Raw genomic sequence first — 13,536 nt, forward strand, 5'->3', positions numbered from 1 at the left:
ACCCAGAGGAGTTGTGGCCCAGGGTCGGTGGGGGGGCGGGTATAGAGACTTCGTTTCCCACTCTCAAGGGATTATCCAGACAGGTTCAGAGTTGGGAGGTCTTCCCACCTCAGGGGCTCTGGGCCATCTCCACGGTTCAGGTGGAGGAGAGGGGGGTGAGCCGGGATGCCTCCGCACACAGTCGGACCAGTCCCAGCCATACCTAAATGCAGAGATGGGGCTCCAACCCTAGGCCCTGTCCCCAAAATGCTCCTGGGCCGGTTTCCCCAGGGGCGCTGTGGGCTTCGCTGACGAACCCAGCGGTGAGGTTGTGGGGGACGCGGGGAACCCGGCGTGCCCAGAGCCCATTATGGGGTCTGAAGGCGAAGAAGGATGGTAAAGGGGTTGGGGGGCAGCGCAGGGAGAAGGTTTCCCATGGCTGCGCCCACTAACCTCTCTCCAACCCGGGGCAGCGAGACCCGCCTGCTGTCTGTGACCCCCTTCCCCAGCTGTGGCCCCTCCCGGGGAACCGCGCCGCCTCTGTGTCCCCGCTGGAAGGGCCAGCATCGCTCGGGCTTTGCCAGCGTTGCCCAGAGACCGGTGGGCAGCGGGCGGGCTCCAGCCCCCTGCGCGCAAGCCCCCTGCCCGCCCAGCCCCCAGCACCGGGAGCCAGGACAATGGGCAGGGCAGAGGAGAGCCCCGGCGGGCGGGGCCGGGGGCCTTGGGGGCCTGGGAACGCGGCTCGGGGTTGGTGTGCAGGGAGGGGGTCTTGAGATCAGACGGGGGCTCCGGGAGGCGGAGACTTGGAGAAGGGGGCTCCGAGAGGGGCGGGGCCTCGGAGAGAGCGGGGAGGCGGCCTGTGCCCCTGTCCCACGGCGGCTCCCGAGAGCCAGGCCGCTCCCTCCCCCTGGCCGCGAGGCGAGGCTCGTGCCGGGAACAGGTGTGGGGGGTTCTGAAGGCAGGAGTAAGGGACACAATCCCTTTCGGAAGTAAAGCGACAGGGGCCCTCACCGCTATAAATACGAACACAGCTGACTGGGGAGGTGGGGGAGGAGATCGGAGGGAACCTGGAGGGCCCAAGAAGAGAGGAGGGGGGTAGGGTGCAGGCCGGGAGGAGACCCTGAGCCCTGGGGATGAGGTCAGGTTTCTGGAGGGACGCGAAACCGGTGACAGGATACACTCCTAACCCCGGGGTCCAGGGGCCCCAGGGTAAAACAGAACGGAGGCAGGCGCTCCAGCCGTCAGCCTCCCTGAGCCCCTGCCCTCCCTGAGCCCCTGCCCACTCTGAGCCCCCTCCCCTCCGAGGACCCTCCCCCCCTCCCTTCCCTGAGTCCCCTCCCACTCTGAGCCCCTTCACCTCCCTACATATTTTGTGACTGGAACAGCCAGCGCGTTTGAGGTTTCCCTCCTCCGGGGGCACCCTGTGCTGCCCCATTACCCAACAAACCCCTACAGAGACACCCCCCTCCCCAGTCTGGAGCACCCAGTCCAGGGCTACATCAGGCAGTGATAGAAAGACTCCATCCGTGCATATCCCCTTCAAATCCCAGGGCAGACCTCTGACGCCTCCCTACCCATCAAGGGACTGATTTTGAAATAGGCGCGAGTAGAAATTCTGACTCCGTTCTGTCATCAACACATCTTAGTATTCAACAAGTACCTATTGTGTTCAAGCCTGGGCTGGGGGCAGGGAACAGAGCCCCAGCTGGAAGGGGTCATAGTCTAGTGGGGGAGATGGTTGGTGGGTTGTAGGGTCAAAGGACTGCGATGGAGGGCTTCAGAAGCCGGTGGATTGGGGAAGTTTGCTCACGGGAGCTGTCATCTAAACGGGGCTAAAGGCTAATTGGAAGGGCTCAAGGGAGGCCGTGAGGACAGCAGGTGCAAAGGCCCTAACGCAGGAGCAAGAGCCCCTGGCTTACAGCCCCAGCTTTGCCCTGCTTTCTGCTGTGGGACCTGGACGAGGGACTGTGGCTGTCTGAGCTTCGGTTGCGCGGTGGCTCAGGAGCGGGCTCAGCAGGGGCACGTGCGTGCCATAAATACTTGTCAAGTGTTGATGAGAGAACAGGGGGTCTGGAGGACTGTGGAGAGGAGGCTCGTGGCCCTTGTCTGGAGGTGGCTCCGCTGGGGCAGCTTTTGACCTCTATTCCTGGCCAAGGTGCCCCTTCCCAGGGGCCCCTCCTGCCTGGCCCGCCCGTCCTCGCCAGCTGTCCCTCCATGTGTACGGCCTGTCAAGAGCAGGGGCCTGTTCCGGGACATCCGATGCCTCGCTTCCCAGGGATTTCAGAGGAGTCGAAGCACGGAAGTTCAGCTGCCGTATGGGCTTAACCCTGGAGCCTGGGCGCCGGGTCCTCAGAGGCCCGACGCCGTCCCTCTTGACCCTGTGGAGAGGCCTGGCGCTGCTCCCAACCTCAGTGGGAAAGACCCCGCTTCAGCTCCCGGCTCTGGCATTGCCTGGCTGTGTGCCCTTGGGAAGCTGGCCCCCCTCTCCTGTCGCTGTCCCCATCAGCAGTAATAACCACCTCCCCAGTGCTAACCGGGGGCCCGGAGTCCCATTTACAGCCTTTCTATGAATGAGCTCTGTCTTATGGCAAGATTCTGAGCTCTCCAGTCCCGTTGACCCCCATTTCACAGATGTGAAAACAGAGGTCGAGATGAAAGAAGCCAACCCAGGATTACCAATAGCACGCATCTCCAGCCGCGAGCCTTCCTGAGGTAGATTCGCGCATCAAATTCTCCCCCAAATCCAGTGAGGTCATGGGAACCCTTGATAGTAGTCCCTTGTTGCCGAAGCAGAGACTGAGGTCCAGAGACGCTAAGCCATTGGCCCAAAGTCACCAAGCTGTAAAACTGGGACCCACTGGGGTCAACAAGACACTTCTTGGGGGCCTGGGGAGTGACACCTCTCACCCGGGGGCTGCTCCACGAGCAGGGCTATGATCATCGCTGCCGTCTTGCCACCATCGTGATCTATACCTGTTAAGAAAACATACAGAAAGCTTGGGGAGAGCAGCATGTGTTCTCGACGTCCCACGGGAGTATTGTCTAAAATGGCCCCCACAGATCACTTTCTTCCCGCTGCTCTGCCCACTGTGCTGTCACTAGCCACAGATGACTATGCCAATGTCAGCAGAAGTCAACTACAGTGAAATTACAAGTCCAAGTCCTCGCTCACACTAGCCAGCAGGTAAGTGCTGGAGAACCCCATGACTGGTGGCTGCCGTGGGTGGGGTGGGGTGGGGTGGGGGGAAGCTTGGATTTCCAGCACGTCCTTCATCACGGAAAGTTCTACAGGGCAGCTTTGCTCCACAGGAATAAACCTCTGCTTGACTTTGCTCCTTCGCCTCTGGTGAGAGCCCAGGCCCTGGGAAGTGACCGTGAACTTGCAGATTGCAGAAAAGAGAGCCCCGCTCAGGATTTGGGGGCATGGAGGACACTCGCCAGCTGGGATCTGAGCTAATCTTATTCTAATGATCTCTAAAAGGAAAAACCCTGATAAATATGCCATTCCTCAAATGCTCTTAGAACCAGCTTGACCATTTAACTGGTGCCCTGAACCATGAGTTAATCAACCCTTGACACGTTCTTACGTAATCGGTCAGGTTTTCAACTTTTTGAGAACGGTACACTGACAGCCCGGTTTTGCAAATAGGGAAACGGAGGCTGGCTCCCTGCCTTCCTCCTCTCAAGCCCAGGGGCCCAGTCACTGCACACCTAGGCCCTCCACACCCAGGCACCCCCCGACACACACCCTCACCCCACCACCCAGCTCCAAGAAGCAGCTCCAAGAACCTGTCTTCCTCCCGCAGCAGCAGCGGAGAACCAGGTCAGCCAACCGCTGGGACATCAAAGGGAATCTATAAATACAGCCGCAGGAGGAAAAATAGACACTTTCCTAGCCCCTCCCGGGCTTGCCTGTCTCCCACTCCGGATCTCTCCTGGTCGGGCTCCCGCTCCAGTAGCTGGGCCAAAGCCCCCAAGCCCAGGGACCCCTACTGGAAAGCAGTGCAGAGAAGCAGCTAATGGTGCCTTGGTTTCCCTAATGGGTTCAAACTGCCCCCCACCACCCCCGCCGCCCCCACCGCCACTGAGAAAAGAGAAGCATCCTTGGGCCCCTTGTCACTGGGAGGTGCAGGTGGGATTCTCAACCCAGAAGTGGGGATGATGAAGTTGTCAGATCAGAATCTTCAGATCTAAGAAGCCTGACATCTTCCTTCCTTCTCTTAGGGAACACATGGGACTTCTGTGCTGTGCAGGGCACTGGGACGTTGGCAGGGCCAAAGCAGGAAGTTCAACTCAGCCAGGGCGGTCAGGAGGGCTTTCTGGTGGAAGTGATATGAGCTGACTGCAAAAGAGAATGGGAGAGATGGGGGGCGGTGAGGAGCCAGGTTGGGGAAGGGAGAGTGTTGGGGGTCCTCCTGGATTCTTTCTTCTTTTACTCCCCAAGTCCCTTGTGTTTGCATCCAAATACCTCCCCTATTTCTCTCCATTTCCATGCCCCTGCCTGGTCCAGGCCCCTGGGTTGCTCCCTGAGACTAGTGCTGTCATCTCCTCCCTGGACCCCTGGGGGCCATGCCTGCCCTGTGTACATGTCCAAAACACAGCCAGAGGGACCATCTCACTTGGGTGCCTGGGTGGCTCGGTCGCTAAGGGTCTGTCTTTGGCTCAGGTCCTGATCCCAGGGTCCTGGGATGGAGGCCCGCATCAGACTCCCTGCTCCGCTGGGAAACCTGCTTCTCCCACTTCCCCTGCTTGTGTTCCTGCTCTCACCATCTCTCTCTTTGTCAAATAAATAAATAAAATCTTCCAAAAAATCATCTCACTTGCTCACTATAAATTCTATCATGACTCCCTAGTGCCCTTGAAATAAAATAAAACTTTCCCCCATGCCCTCCCACCCCATCTTCTCCCCACCCTCTCCTCCTCCCTCTCTCCCTCTCGCTCACCTGCTCCAGACACATGGGTCTCCTCACTGTTCCTCCAGGTACAGTCCTACCCCAGGGCCTTTACACGTGCTGTTCCTTCTGCCCTTTCCCTGTTTCCCTCCCAAATTGGCTTTTATTTCTCCTTTCCATCTCAGCTCAAATGTTGCCTCCTCCAAAAAGCCTTCCCTGATATCCCCAGACAGCTACTGCTCCTCATTCTCCCCCACCCCAGTCCTTACAATAATCTGAGATTATTTTAGTCATTCATGTGTTTTCTTATTTTGTGTCCATGGGTGCCCTGAGAAGGCAGAGATCCGCTAGACCTCACCGTCATGGGCTTCAATTTCTCCATTTGTAGAAGGGGGTGGACTTAGGACAAGCTGTTCCCATGGGGAGGTTGCCTGCCTCGTTTGTCATTAAAGTTAGTATTTCCCTTGCCAGGTTCTCCAGACTCCCGCAGTCATTATGCTAATTGTGCAGGTTTTATGTAAGTGACATGAGTATTTATTCCCAGCCCCCTCCACCACAATCCCCACTAGTAGGGGAACTGGAAGCTGGGGAGTGGGCAGCACCAGTGATGCAGGAGGTTGTGGCGGGGGTCTCCTGCCCCCTACCGCACGCTTGCATCACGGGAGTCACCTTCTTACCTCCACCTCCACTGTGGCCTATTGGAATCTTCTGGAAGGGGAAACCGAGGCTGGACAAGGAGAGCCACTGGCCTCAGGGCTGTTCCAGGGCCGGGATGGGATGAGAACTGGCCCATTGCTCTGTGGAACCTTGGATGCAAAGAGGCTTCCCGGGGCGCCTGGGTGGCTCAGTGGGTTAAGCCTCTGCCTTCGGCTCAGGTCATGATCCCAGGGTCCTGGGATCGAGCCCCGCATCGGGCTCTCTGCTCAGCAGGGAGCCTGCTTCCCCATCCCTCTCTCTCCCCACCTGCCTCTCTGCCTACTTGTGATCTCTGTCAAATAAATAAATAAAATCTTAAAGAAAAAAAAAAGAGGCTTCCCTGAAGCTTGTCTGGACCTTACCTAGGACCTCGTCTTTACTGAGTGCCTACTTTGTGCGGGGTTCTGTGTTGGGCGGTGTCGGTGCTGTGACCAAGCCCAAGAGCTTTGACTAAGACCCTGGGGCTCGCAGTCTGGGGTGGGTAGGATTCAAGCTGAGACAACTATGCTGGGAAAGGAGAGGTTAGTGGGGTGAGTCTGGGAAGAAGGGAGGCAGCAAGCGGGAGGAGGAAACTGCATGAGCAAAGGCCCTGAGGCAGGGGAGAAGTGGTCTCTTAGGGACACAGTGCCCTGCACCACCTGCCCTCACCCCCTCCCCCCCTTCCCTGCTCCTTCTTTCCCCCTCTCTGGCTCAAGGTCAGGCTGCTCCAGCCACATGCCTCCCCCGACAGGTCAGGCACGGTCCTGCCCCAGGGACTTTGCACTGGCTATTCCTCCCACATGGAACTCTCTTCCTCCACATACCTACACGAGTTTTCCCCTCACCTCCTTCGAGACTCCGCTCAGATGTCACCTCCTCCATGAGGCTTTCCCTGACCATCTGTTTAAAATTCCTCCCACCCCAGCACTCCCCATCTTCTTTCCTTTAGCATCATCTGGCCCAGAGTAGGTTTCACGTGTTAATACAGCTTCACATCTGTCAAGCCCATTGGAACGTCAGCTGCACAAGGCCAGAGACTCGTCTGATCTGTTCGTTGCTGTGCCCCCAGTGACTAGATCAGGCTGGGCGTCCAGTAGGTGCTCAGTAAATACTTGTTAAATAACTGATTTTTGTCTTGCCCTGAGCCCCACACTCTGCCAGGACAGGACTTGGCTCTGTCTCGGTCCCTACTGTACCCCCAGCACTGCCCAGGAGAGCCGGGTCAGAGTAGGTGCTTGGTAAAGTTAGCTCAAGAAATAGATCCGTGCGGGGCAAGGCCTGTGGGCTCAGCTCTGTTTCCTGAAGACTATGGAGGTCCTGTGGCCAGAGCAGAGGGGCCCCCCCGCGGAGGGGGGGAGGGCGCAAGGCCACGAGAAGTTTGAGAAGAATGGGAGAGGAGCGTGAGCTCAGCGCCCACCCACTGGCACCTCCACACGCTGACGTCAGTGTCACCTGAGTGGAGAGCCCTGGTGACAATGACCGAATTGCCACCAGTTGAAGTCATTCACACACACCCTCCACTGTCGCCGTCTGGTTTTTTTCTCCATAACAGTTTTGATTTTCCTTTTATTTTTATTGTGGTAAACTGTACATGATGTAATATTTATTGCTTTAACCATTTGTAAGTGTTCCATTCCATGACATTAAGCTCTAAGCGCATCCATATTGTCAGGCAGCCACCCCCCTCCATCTGTCTCTTTCCAGAACTTTCCACTTCCCCAAACTGGAGACTCCATCCCCACGAAGCACGAGCTCCCCACCCCCTGCCCCAGCCCAGCTCCTCCCACCATCTACTCTCTGTCTGTGCAGACAGCACTCCTCTGGGGCCTGGGAGTGGGGTCCCACGGGATGTGCCCTTCTGGGTCTGGGTTATTTCATGAGCAGACTATCCCCCAGGTTCGTCCATGTTGTAATGCGCGTTGGAACTTCCTGCAGAGAGCACAGCCATCCCGCCACTGGCTTGCTTGCTCCAAATGAAGGGCAGCTCACCACTTTATTATTGATTCAAGAATAGATTAACGAGACAATTTTAGAGGAAACAAAACAGGGTGGGAAGAGCTGCCCTATCTCCCCAAAATGCTCAGAGAATGTCTTTGGGAGAAACAAACACCAGCCAGGCACACGAGGATCTTCCCACGCAGAGCAAGCAGCAGGGCAGAAGCCCTAAGGAGGGAGCTCTGTGTGTTCACTGGGCTGGGATGGAAAGCCCCGGGGAGGGCAGGTTTTGAACAGGGATAATGTGACACTTTCCCCCCCTCCCCTCAAGGAACTATGGACTTGAGCCCTCTCTGTGCCTCTGTTTCCTATCCATATCCAAGGACAGATCCCAGGGAGCTCAAAGGTTCCCAGAGCCCTCCCTCTACACTTCCCACTTCTGGGGACCAGGGTGTCCCTTGCCTCGTTTGCACTTGGGGGAGGGGGTTCTGGGACAACCTGGGCCTTTGGAGGGAGGGTTTCAGTGGTTCTGAGCTGAGAAAGTGGCTATAAATGCTCTAGTTTCCTCGCACATCAGGCTGCAAATCCTACTGCTTCTCTCTAATGTTTCCTGGGCCCATGGAGGACGCTTTTAGCTCCTGCCAGACACAGTGAGCCCAGCCCCTGGTCTGAGGGGCTGGAAAGAGGGTGTCAGGCTGGGCAGCCCTCAGCCACTCTCCACTAAGTGCCTGGCTCAGGGCCTAATGTGAGCCTGGGGCCTTGCACACAACCTCTGTAGGGGAGGGGGATCTGGACAAGCTCTGAGACCAGGGGCCCTGGGTTCAAATCCCTGTTCTGGCTGAAAATGTGCAAAGAGCCTGGAGCCTAAAGTGTACACTGTAGGCGCTTAATCAGTGCTCTTTTAGTTATTATTTCACTGGGCGCCCCTCCCCTGCTTAAGGGGTGACCTCCTGTTGCCCTATTTTGCTTCTGACACTGGGTTCCCTACTGAACCTTGGTTCCCCCCTCCATGTGACAAGGACAGACACCAGAGAGCTCATAGGTGCCTCCGTTCATTCATTCATTCATTCATTCATTCATTCATTCATCTGTTCAACAGGCCTGCTGAGTGTCTACTGTGTGCCAGGCCCTGTCCTAGCCCTCAGGGACCCAGCGGAGACCAAGGCAGACTCCAGCCCTTCCCTGGCACAGCTAACTGGCAGGGAGTGTGGGTAGGGTTGGAAGAGAGTCAAATAAATGATTAAAAAAAAATGCCACCGGTAAAAAGTACAGCAAAGCTATCACAACAGAGAAAAGGGTGGTGATTTTTATCATTATTAATTTTATGGTCGCCCCCTGTCAGTGGGATTTCCATTTTATTTTATTGATTTATTTTTTCAGTATTGTCTACATCCAACATAGGGCTCAAACTCACAAACCCCCGATCAAGAGTCGCATGCTCTACCAGCTGAGCCAGCCAGACCCCCCAAGAGTGGTGGTTATTTAGATGGGGACATGTTGGGGCAAACATTTAAGATGAGACCTAAAAGGGCACCTGGGTGGCCCAGTGGCTCAGTGGGTTAAAGGCTCTGCCTTCAGCTTGGGTCATGATCCCAGGGTCCCGGGATCAAGCCCCACATCGGGCTCTCTGCTCAGCGGGGAGCCTGCTTCCCCCTCTCTCTCTGCCTGCCTCTCTGCCTACTTGTGATCTCATTCTGTCAAATAAATAAATAAAATCTTTAAAAAAAAAAAAAAGATGAGACCTAAGGAGGCAAGGGATGAGGTGAGGGACGGAACCGCTCAGAGATCTAGGGGAAGAGTATCTCCACCAGCTAGCAGACAGAGCCTGTGCAAAGGTCCTGAGGCAGGAAGGACTTTTGGAGGAACAGGGAGAAGGGAGGAGGTTGGTGTGGGGAAAGGCAGAAGGAGGTGGGGTCTGGGAGGGCACTTTTGGATGAAGTACCAGGGTCATGGTCCAGGCTCTTGTATACACACCAAGACAGAACTACCATATGCGCCTTCCCCATGGCTGCCCTCTGCCCTCCAGCCCTCTATTCACTCCCATATCCCTGAGATTTCTGAATAGCAAGCATTTATGGAGTGCCTACTGGGTGCCAGGCACTATTCTAGGCAATGGGGATTCAGCAGGGAACAAGACAGTGCTGTGGGGGAAACAATGTGCCATATTTGGTTGTGACAAATAAAATGAAGCAAACCAAAGCAAGGTAAGAGGACAGACAGGAATGGCACAGCTGTCACTGTGGAGGTGACATTTGCACTGAGACCCGAAGGGTGGAGGGTAGGTCATATTGGAGACAATATTCCAGATGGGGAGAACGGCAAGTGCAAAGGCCCAGAGGCGGAACTACACATTCGAAGCACCCTCAAGCCCTTGATAGCTCCACCCCCAACATTTCAGAGTGGAGCCACTTCCTCTTCCTCCAGAAAGACCCCCTGGATCCTCAGTACTTCCAGATGAGAGTGGCATCCAATAGGGCCGAAAAAGCAAAGGCGGGAGGGTCTGCGCCAGGCTCAGAGGGGCCCAAACACAGGGCAGGGGATGACTGCAAGTCATGTGCCTTATGAGCCTTCCAAAAGCTGAGGGTCCCTGAGCCCCTGGAAATTATTAAAAGCATGGGGTTCAAATTCCAGCTCCATTCCCTGGCTATGTGAGCCAGCAAAACATTTCTCTCTGGGTCCGTTTCCACCCCTGAAAATGGAATAGTACCCGCGCTTTAGAATCCTGTACCCGCACACAGTAGGCGCCGGATAACGGTAGTTCATCACTGTCATTATTAATTCATGCACGGCATGGGGCATTTTCTGGACCGAAGACCCAGGGGTGCTGTGCCCAGGGGTGCTCTGGAAAGGGCCACACCCTCTCTGGTCACCAGGTCTCCCAAATCCTTCAAGAGCTGCAGGAGGGTATGCGAACTTGGGGAAGGGTCCACAAGCGGAGCCCCACCCCACCCCGCCCTGTGAAGAGGCAGGGGTCAAAGTGTAAGGGGCAGGGCGGGGGCAGAGCCATGCCCCCCACCCCAGGCACTCGCGCGCGCGCGCGCGCGCGTGTGCACACACACACACACACACACACACACACACACACACACACACACCCCTACCCACCCACAATGGGTTCTAGGCGGTTAGCTCTGCGGAGGGACCAGCTGGACGGATTTAGCCGGCGCATCTGCCGCCTGAGCAGCTGCCGTTCTGGGGGGGTTGGAGGGGGATATGGGACTAGGGAAAAATCTGTCCGAGGAGAATCGCGTCTGCGCTGCCCAGCTGCCGCCTCAGGCTGGGGGGACACCCCGAATCAACCCGGACCCCGGGCCCCTCCCCTGCCGCGGCCACCCCCACGTGCCTCTGGGGGGAGGGGGTGTTGGGGGAGGCCCTGACGTCACACGCAGCCTCAGCCAATCGCAGCTGCCCTTTCTGAGCCCCCAGGGGATTCCCAGGCCCGAGTCCCGGCTAGGGGCGCGACCCGGCAGCGACGACCCCCTAACCTGGGCTTAGCAGAGGGCCCGCACGGTTAGGGAAAACCAGGCTGGGACCCGCCAGAGGGGCTACGGGACGCAGGCGACCTCTCTGAGACGCTGCCCTTCGGCCCCGCTCCAGGGCGGCTCAGAGAGGGACAGAGACGGCTGGAGTCACACAGCAGGGCGCCGAGGCGGGGAGGGCTCAGAGGGGGCTCGCAGGCAGCCGGGCGGGATTTCCTTTCCCCGCAGGCACCAGGCCAGGCTCAGCCTCAGCCCATCCCGCGGCCCCCAAGGCCTCCTGGGCCCCTCCGGGTCTCCCCTGGCCCCCTCGGACCCCGGGCCGCAGGCCGGCCGCGCTGGGAAGGTGTCGGCGGACGCGGGCGCCCACAAAACCCGCACTGGATTCCGCCAGGGTCGGAACAGGAGGAGAGCGTCGCGCGGCTCAACCAGGCCGCTCCGGAGGGGAAACTGAGGCCTAGAGGGGCAGGCTTTGCTCAGACTAATACAATCAGGAGGGTGTTGCTGGCCCTGGTGACCTCGGGCGAGGCTCTTCCCCTCCCTGGGCCTCCCCAGCTCCCCCCGAGGGCAAACTGTGAACTTCCTGCCACCCTCCTCCAGGTCAGAGCTCAGACAGTCAGGAGCCCAGGGCTTGGGGGAAGGGAGCAGCCCGGCCTGACCTTGCCGTGGTCCAGGGCATGAAAGACCCATTCATGTCCTCCCAAGCCTGGGTGGCAGCTGAGGCAGCCTGTGGGGGTGGGGCCTCCCTCAGGGCCTTTGTCCCAAGCAGGCCCCTCTGCCTAGTATAACCTTCCCACCCCACTGCCCCGCACCCCATGTGCTTTGCCAGATCTATCTGTGGTCCTTCTATGGGCCCCAGGACACCTCCCCGTGGTCCTCACTCATCCCGGGGCCCCCATCTAGCTCAGCCTGTACCTGGACCTTGCATTCTCCAGCCCTAGTTCTTCTCTAGGCAGAGAGTCAGTTCGACTGTTTGACTCCTCAGCCCAAGACCTGGCATCCAGTGTGTGTCCAATACATGTTGAAGGCATAGATCGCCAAGGAGTCCAGTCTGGCCAAGGCCACGGGCAAGGGAGGGCTTGCCTGGGGGGTGGGCACAGCATGAGAACCGGTGTGGAGGTGAGAAGAGTGCTCAGAGCCTGGGCGCCCACCTGAGGGCCTGGACCCCCTCCCTGGTCAGGCAGGCGTCCGTCTTCCCAGCTGGCAGCACACGGGGGTAAGGGCTGGTAGAGAGCAGGTGCTGGCTGATTTGCCTGGGACGGTGATGCAGCCGGAAAGCCGGTCGGGGACAAACCACTGGCAGGAAGGCCCGGCTGCCTGCGGATGTCTGTGGTCTCGTGCTGGCCCTTGGCTGATGCCTGGGGCCTGGAAGAACTGGGTTGTCTCCACGGAAGCCGGGGAGGCTGCAGGTTGCCCAGGAGCCTGTGTATCCTGAGGAGGAGGGTTCAAAGTCTGACCCCCACTTTCTCGCGGCAAGTATGGCCAGTGGGAAACTGCGTGCCCTGTCTGAGCCCCCCAGACTCCTGGAAACATGCATGGGACATAGTGGGTAAGGCCTGCCTAAAAAGTGCTCAGTAACCAGCAGTAAGAGGGCTCATGCTTTCTTCCCCATCCCTCTGCGATCAAGGCAGGCTCCTCGACCTCTCAGTGCCTCAGTGTCCCAGCTGGCGGAGGGGTCTTCCATGAGGAATGGATGAACGGATTTATTGAGAAGACACCCGGCATGCAGTTTGTGTGCAAGAAAGGTCGCCAGATAAATACATAATAGTAAAACATTTGTTAAGCACCTACTGTATACTGAAGATGCCAGAGGGACCGGGACAGCCCACAGTCCAGAGGGAAGACATACACATCCACGTTACACACACTCTGGGAGGTGCTTTGGACAGAGAATGTTACTGAGGCTCTGAGACGTTGTCTTGCCTAAGGTGTCTTGTCCTAAGGTCACAGAGGGCCAGGGGGATACGGGGAGGTCTCCCAAACCTGAAGACCGGGTTGTCTTGGAGGCCCAAAGGGAGGTGACAGGAGTGCTCCCCACTGGCTCAGGGAGGCCTGCAGCCCTCTGGGAGCCCCCTTCTGGACTAGGCCATATGGGCACCGGACAGAGGACAGCCGGTGCGGATGATCTCTGCAGCCTTTTACCCTAGGTTCAAATCCGACCATTTCTAACTGAGTGACCTTGGACAAGGCGCTTTCCTGTGCTCAATTTCCTCACGTGTCCATTGAGTGTTGTTAAACATAATGATCGTGGATTGAATCAATGACCTCATAGATGAAAGGGGCCATGTGGACCAAGGGGTTCATGACACCGCATCATCTCCATCACCCCTTGGGTCCGCTTGGGGATGGATCCTGGGGACGCGAGTCTGGTCAGCGTACACGAGACCAGAAAGTCGGGGGGGGGCGGCCCAATTAGGCCCCCATCTAGACAAAAGCAGGGTGTCTCCTCATGGGTCGCTCAGCCACCCCCACCTCCGCCTCCAGCGCCTCCTGCCGCCCACCCAGCTCCTCCTTCCGTTCCGCGCCGTTGTAGCTCCGGGCCGGGTTTTGCGTGGCTCCGGCCCGGCTTCGGTGGGGTT

General features: G+C 57.8%; 1 protein-coding gene across 1 annotated transcript in view; it reads right to left on the bottom strand.

The window, feature by feature from the left end:
• Positions 1-228: 228 nt before the first annotated feature.
• LOC125108222 (proline-rich protein 36-like) overlaps positions 229-13,536 on the bottom strand; it is a 29,701-nt gene continuing 16,393 nt past the window's right edge. Inside the window, exons 7-13 of the mRNA XM_047743748.1 lie at positions 13,430-13,523; positions 11,976-12,040; positions 11,193-11,337; positions 10,587-10,758; positions 2,887-2,952; positions 444-1,046; positions 229-356 (exon numbers count right to left, since the gene is read on the bottom strand). Coding sequence (XP_047599704.1) covers positions 229-356; positions 444-1,046; positions 2,887-2,952; positions 10,587-10,758; positions 11,193-11,337; positions 11,976-12,040; positions 13,430-13,523 — 1,273 coding nt within the window. The remainder of the gene's footprint in view (positions 357-443; positions 1,047-2,886; positions 2,953-10,586; positions 10,759-11,192; positions 11,338-11,975; positions 12,041-13,429; positions 13,524-13,536) is intronic.

Source organism: Lutra lutra, chromosome 1 (assembly GCF_902655055.1).
Source record: "Lutra lutra chromosome 1, mLutLut1.2, whole genome shotgun sequence".
Taxonomy (NCBI): domain Eukaryota; kingdom Metazoa; phylum Chordata; class Mammalia; order Carnivora; family Mustelidae; genus Lutra; species Lutra lutra.